Source organism: Monopterus albus, unplaced genomic scaffold (genome assembly GCF_001952655.1).
Source record: "Monopterus albus unplaced genomic scaffold, M_albus_1.0 scaffold92.1, whole genome shotgun sequence".
Taxonomy (NCBI): domain Eukaryota; kingdom Metazoa; phylum Chordata; class Actinopteri; order Synbranchiformes; family Synbranchidae; genus Monopterus; species Monopterus albus.
In genome coordinates this window covers 3,763,280-3,770,428 of record NW_018127972.1, presented here as the reverse complement: position 1 = coordinate 3,770,428, position 7,149 = coordinate 3,763,280, and the positions used below count along the sequence as shown (strand labels likewise).

The following is a 7,149-nucleotide window of genomic DNA, read 5'->3' as shown; positions in this document are numbered from 1 at the left end:
CTTGCGGCAAGCTAGTACTGGACTGCCATATATTATAAAGGTGTTCCTAACATCAACACAGTAACAACTTACGTATTCTCTATAAATATACAAATAATTTAAGGAAGGTGGTAATTAATACAAGGTTACTGTTTTACATGACATCTTAGAGGCAGGGGTCTTTTTCTGGTCATCCATCATACTTAATAATAAAAATAATAATAATAATTAATTATTATTATTATTATTATTATTACTACAGTTACTATTTTCCACATCCAGCAGAGGGTGCTACAGGTTGGTGGAGGTAAAGTAGAGCAGTGGCTTTTGACAGTACCTCATCAGTATCTAAACTAATACTGATGAGGAAACTGTGGCTAGCATCGTAATACAAGTATTTTAGGAGTGAGTGTGCACTGTTACCCGGTTCCTGCTGTTGGTTCCAGTCTGTCTTCGCTGTGGCTGAGCTTCCTCCAGCCGTCCATCGGGAAAAGCATGCTTATAGAAGCAATTTGAGCCAAAAGGGCATGTTCCACGACCCTCGTCAAAGTATCTACAAGGTTTACTCCTGGAGAAGACAAGAGAAACCAAAAACAGCAAATTAGACTGTCTCAAAACATAACACAAAAACACACTAGAGGCAGTGGACAACACTTGGCACTTGAGTTATAGATAATTTACCAGATGAGCTCTTCATTAACTAAATGTGGACCAAATATTCTAAAGTGTCTCTGTTTCTCTGACTTGTTTCTCACAGCAGATGCAAACAAGTTGGTAGAAATCAGGCTTCACTGCAGCAGTGTTGTACACCGTTATTGTTTTAGGTGTGTGTACTGAGTGTATGGATGTGTATCCTCTGTGACCCCCCAGTATAGGAAATGGGTTGTTTACCCCATGCCATCCTTGTATTTCTGGATGAGTTTCTGCTTGTCGTCCTTATCTTCCACCCAGTATTCACTTGGGATGACAAAATTGGATGTGATTCGACACTCTGGGCAAGACCTGCAAAAAAAAAAAAAAAAAAACACAATGGTGGTGAAGGAGTCCAAACACACTGTAGTTGGATACATGTACTGTTAAAGACTGGTAAAAGATTGAATTTGTAGTTACTGGGGGCTGGAAAAATGTGACATCCTGACCCCAACATTTCAATAAGAACACTCTGTTAACCAAACTATTCATTTACAAAACACTGTAAATAAATTACAATGTAATGGAAGTACGATTCTGAGCTTGTGAAATATTCAGAAATTATTTCAAAGCCTCTGGTTGTTTATCACCGTTTGCAAATGGGTTAATTACTGCCACACCATATCGTTCCATTTCTAGCAGTAAATTAAATACCTTTTGATTTATAAACTGTTGGATCTCAACTATTTGGTCATAAATGGATGTTTTACACACTAAAACAGAAAAAATATTATTAACACTGTAAATTCCACACTTAGCATTTATAAGCAGTATATAAACATTTAATAAATGTTTACTACGTACTATAATGTAGATGTATAAAGTGATGAGGGTTTTAAGGTGCTACCACATTAATAAACACCCGCTTTTTACTATATCACTGCATATTAACAACCAAGAACTGTTTATATACTGCTTATAAATGCTGCATTGAGAGAGGGGAGTGTGGTGGGAGGACGACTGTGCTGGTTAAAGTGTTGCTGATAACCTGCTTACCTGATTAATATACAACAGAGAAAATCAGAAATATTGATGTAAAATTATTTATCATTTAGTCTTCAAGCATACAACGTACCAAGGAAATAATGATAATAGTAACTGGTTTCTTATGACCAACAAATACAGGCAGTCCAGAAGAAACCCACTCACTTTCCACACCCTAGTTTGTCATGTATAAGTGACTCACTTAATGATTTTGCTCTCAAACTGCTTGGCACTCCTCCACTTGCGAATGCACTTTAGACAGTAGCAGTGGCAGCAGTTGGAGAGGATGCCAAAGCGGCGCTCGCTTGGGTTGGCCTTCTCAAACACCACCTCCATACACACACCGCACATCATGTCTTTACTGCGTTGGATGGCAAATGAAATCTCCATGTCTTTCTCATGGGCCTCAATGCATGCCTAAGAGAGGGAACAGTTACACCAACATAACATGCTTTGTTCACATCAACACTTTGACCCATTGCAGGCTATGATGTCCTACTAGTAACTTAGGTTATCATTGTTGTATTCATTTAAGTAAAATGGAGTGAGTAGAGCTGAACAGACAATTACGTCACCAAATTATTACTAATTTAAGCAATGTGTGGAAGCTGAGCCCTGAGCAAATCCTAAGAACTTGTATCGAGCCTAAAATAAATCTGATCAAATGCCAGTCATGTTTTTAACTATATTCTCTTTTCGCAGTCTTATCCTGCTAGTGTTGCAGCAGCGCTCTCCTTAAGAACAGTCTTAAAGTGTGAGCTCTTTAGTGCACACAAGAATGAAATTTAAGGGTAAAGTGACTCTGAGCTCTGATACCTGGAGTGACTAAGCTACAATGCTAATGAATCTCTTGTTGAATTGTCTCTCTCTTCCTCATTAGCAAAGAGCAATGTAGAAAGCTTTCAGGGAGCAGCTTCTTGGTTTTAGCCAGCACGGTAGCTCTCACCGGTTAAAACAGAAGCAGCAGCAGATCTTCTTAGCTATTGCCAATTAACCCAGTAACAATAACAGGTTGAAAATAAACTTGTTTGTTGTCTAGTGTAAGTGCTTTGCATGCCAGTGTCTCTATGCAGACTGTTTGTGAGGGAACTGTATAATCGTGAGTGGAGTGTTTTAGTAGATCAAACAACTCCAGCAGAACCTGTAGTCTTCTTTATACCCGACTGCTACATGTCAAATTACAGAGTTTCTGGCTAAGTTAACTGTAGCTGCCTTACAGAAAACTTACCACAGCTACAAATCTGAAGTTAACTCAGTGAGGCAGCACATGGATTAAACTGTAGCTATGAAACATAGGCACAAGCTTTCTGCGATTTAAGACTTTTTAAACCCTTAAAAATACCTGAATCTATTGACATTTATACCCCAATTTTTGTTGGTACTCTCCAACTGCATATAACAATATTCTTAGCAATATCAATGAATGTGATCTGAAACCAGATAAGCATCGATAATTGATGGATAGATTAACCTTTTTTTTTTTTTTTTTAAGTGGCTTTATGAGCTCCCTCACCACTGTGGCTAGCAGTAATGATTAATACAAAAAAAAAATCTTGTATAAAGAATCCATTGTCAAAACTCTTGCTTGTAGTTTATTGATGTATGTTTCACAACAGACAGCAGCCACACACACACACACACACACAAAAATGTTTAAACTAAGGTTACCGTCTACGGCAGGTAAGAAAATAAAACCTAATGAAATTGTAGAACTTAACACCTCCTGAATTCAGCGCATTCAAGAACTTGAGACTTGCAAATATTGTGTATGTATTATACTCTACAAATACCAAAAGCCAGAAGAATAAATACATTGGAAACAATATACCTTATAAAGTATAAAGGCATACCAAGTGAAGGCATCCCTGATATTCTCAGACATTCAGGAAATGTATCAAGTTCTTTGTTTTTTGCTGGTGGATCCAGCACCAGGTTGGGTCTGTAACCTTTACCTTAGTGTGCTCTGAGCGCTGGTTGTTGTCAGTGGGGTGGAGCACCTGGAGGCCACACATGTCACACACATCGCCGTGGAGATAGGCGCAGTTGAGTCCATAGCGGCACTCTCCAACGGCGGCGTACGGACAGAGCTGCTTCTTCAACTCTTTGTTGTCTAGCACTGTGTCACTGTCAAACTCCTCAATGAGAGGGACAGAGCTCACTACCTTCACTGGCTCAGCTGGACACAAGCAATCAATCGTTAGAGGAAAAACAAAAAAACACTGTGCAAACATCTTTATATGTCAATTTAATGAGGGGGAAAAAAAAAAACTCTTAAACCTCACAATGGCAAGAAAGAAGTATATGAACCCTTTTTAATTACCTGGATTTGCATTAATTGGTCATACAATACATCTGTCCTTTAAGGCAAAACAATGTGTTGAAGATAATAACACAATTATAATCTTCTGTGTCTTGATTGAACACATCCATAACCCATTCAGAGTGCTGGTGGAAAAAGTTAATGAACCTTCGGCCTTAATAACGGGTCAAACCACCTTGGCAGCAATGACTTCAAATAACCACTTCCTGCACCTGCATATCAGACCTGCACAGCATTCAGGAGGAATTTGGCACCATTCTTCTTCTTTATAGAACTGCTTCAAGCTCAGCCGTATTCTTAGAGCATCTGGTGTGACTACCACCTTCTGACATGGTCACTAGGCCATGTCAGAAGGTGAATTTTCTTTCTCTGAAGTCATTCTGTAGTAGATTTAGTCCAATGTGTGGAGCCTTAGAGTTTAGTTTATTTTGCTGCATTACAGACCTGGCAGACAGCCACTCCAACATTTTCCTATAAAACACCTTGATAAACTTGAGAATTCCTTTTCCCCTGAATGATGGCAGCTGTCCAGAGGCAGCAAAGCAGCCTAAATCATGATGCTCCCCGAACTGTACTTCACTGTTGTTTTCGTGGTGTTATGCCGTGACCTTTATATGCCATACATTGTGCTGCACATTCTTCCTAACTAATTTGCTCTATAAAACACTTCAACAGTGTTGATTTTTTTGGAGTGCAGTGGCTTCCTTTGTGACATCCTGCCATGGACACCATAGCAGTTCAATAATTTGTGCATAGTAGAGATGGTAACCAGCTCTGATGATTAGTTAAAGACTTAAACTCATTTGTTACCTGATTTAGCAATCTGTACTGTCTGTTTAGAGTTAGCTCAAGTGTGACCATTTCACTTGCACATACAAGCAAAGATTTGTGCACAAGAGTGAAAAATTGTGTGCACTGTTGCAACTGACTGCAAGTTCCTAGGGATGGCAGTTGTAAATCAGTTCACAGTTTGTAGTGACCACGAACATTTTATTGGTACTCTAGGAGGCCACTGAGTGGGACTTAAAACTCCTGCTGTATTTATAAAAGCACAAAATTAATTAGTCGATTCTACACTCTTGGAAAATGGATGCATTCATTCAATGTACCCTGGTTCTTTACAAGTTTGAAACATAAGATGTACTATCTTATGTTTCAAACTTTTATGCACTATTCCCTCAAGTCTTTTTTTTCTGTGCGTCTACATTTTTGCCCCTAAAAATAAAGTGTGGAGCCCTGTAGCCAGGTCCTCACTTCAATTGATAGACTGTTCATTAAACTGTGGACTGATTTCTGTGTTATTAGTTACAATATATTGTGCTTATTCATTAATGTAACTTAGATGAAGAAGAACTGTGTACACATAAGTGGAAGTAATTCCAAAGGGTCTACTTAATTTTTCTTACCACTGTACATGCTTTTGCCCAGTCTTGCAAATCAGCAGACTGTGATCTGAGGACCTTCCTTCCTTTAAAATTCCTTTCTGCATTACAATTTTCCTTAATGCACTTACTGGCCTCAAAATTCAATTTAGTCAACCCTTAAACCTTGACTTGACAAATCATAATTCTAGCTGCTATGATTTTTCAGACCAGATGACAGCGGGTCCATGCAAGCTACGTGGCACCATTTATGTGCCATTCACGTCTGGTGCCGAGTTGACAGAACAAAGAAAAAGAAGATATACTACTGTCTTTTAGTTCTTGTTTTGGGTTCACACTGACTGAGTGTAGTAAACATAGATGTGTCAGTAGTGTGTACCTGGCTAATGAAGCACTCAACTGTTTACTCCATGTTGATTGTACCTCTAGTACTGAAATCTCTGTCCTCAAAGGACAAACTGCCTTTTCCTCCTTTAGAAAGATCAGTAACTCAGTGGACAACGTTTTTTTCCATGTAGGCTTCCTTGAGGAGTATACTGGAAAAATTCATTTAAATTTTTCTTATTTACTTTCTTTCCAACTATACCATTATACTCCATGGCTACAGTGAATCTAGAGGGCTCACAGGCAGACCATAGATAGCAGATAGAGAGATCACAGACAGACAGAGGAGAGCTATGTGAATTAAATGGCTGTCTGAAACTGCCAAAATTAAACTTGGAGCACAAAATAATGTAGTGTCTTTATGTGTATGACACATGTATCTCTCATAGAGTAGACTGTTTCATTTATTAAACTGGAAGATTCAAAACAAACCATTAATTGTGACATTAAAAGATGAAAAAATGGAAAAGACGATCCCACCATAATAGATGGCAACTTAGATGGTGAAATTAGGTTTATATTCAAGGCTGGGTTTCAATATCACACTTGAAATAATCAATGCTCTTTGCTCACCCCGTCCGTAGTATGGCTGTCCTGGAACAAATTCAGCAGCGTTGACCCAGTCTTGTACCCCTGGGACGGGTGTTACCCCACTGGGTTCTGGGTCTGACGGGCCAGCCAGTGAGACGGAGGGCAGCGGCAGCGTCTGAGGAGTTGGCAGCTCCTCGTTCTTTGTTGGTTTACAGTGTTCAAACCTGAAGAGGCACACAACACCAGGATTGTTACAGAACAAATTACCTACTCCCCCACAACATTAATGCAAGAACGTTACAACCAGAGCAATGACCAAAAACATATGATGGAAAGAAAGGAGCTGGCTAATGAATAGCCAAACTAAAGCTGATCAACACACTAAATATCTGCATTTACATTGTAATACCCTGCTAATGAATCTCTACCTGCAAGGTTGTATGAAACATACTTCTGCCATTCATCAAAGGGTTCATAATTTGTCCACAGTCAAATCCCCATTTGACCTCTAAACCATGATGAAAGTATTGCTGTTTTTGCACATGAACTGCGGACAATGATCAGGGAATTTGATTTGATTTGATTTATTCTTTCACGCATATAAAACAGTTGATATAACAACACACATTTTTACACACAATCCAATATCAATTTGCTTATACCTAGTACATGCTTGAATGGAGTAGGAAGAAGTCAGACTTATCCAGTCCTACCCCATGACATCATCTTACCATCATTGGTTTACAAGCAGTATCTCTACATAAATAATTCTCTTCTACACCACACAAGTAATATACTAAAGAATTATAACAAGAATGTTAACATTCTTACATAATTACATTCTTAAATAATTATCTTCTACACCACACAAGTAATATA

At 38.6% G+C, this 7,149-nt stretch overlaps 1 protein-coding gene across 2 annotated transcripts in view; it reads right to left on the bottom strand.

Moving 5' to 3' along the window:
- Nucleotides 1-7,149, bottom strand: part of mkrn1 (makorin, ring finger protein, 1) — a 22,046-nt gene that overhangs the window by 2,838 nt on the left and 12,059 nt on the right. For both annotated transcript variants that reach the window (XM_020608269.1, XM_020608271.1), the window contains exons 3-7: nt 6,313-6,494; nt 3,606-3,829; nt 1,856-2,070; nt 871-981; nt 403-547 (exon numbers count right to left, since the gene is read on the bottom strand). In XM_020608269.1, coding sequence (XP_020463925.1) covers nt 403-547; nt 871-981; nt 1,856-2,070; nt 3,606-3,829; nt 6,313-6,494 — 877 coding nt within the window. The remainder of the gene's footprint in view (nt 1-402; nt 548-870; nt 982-1,855; nt 2,071-3,605; nt 3,830-6,312; nt 6,495-7,149) is intronic.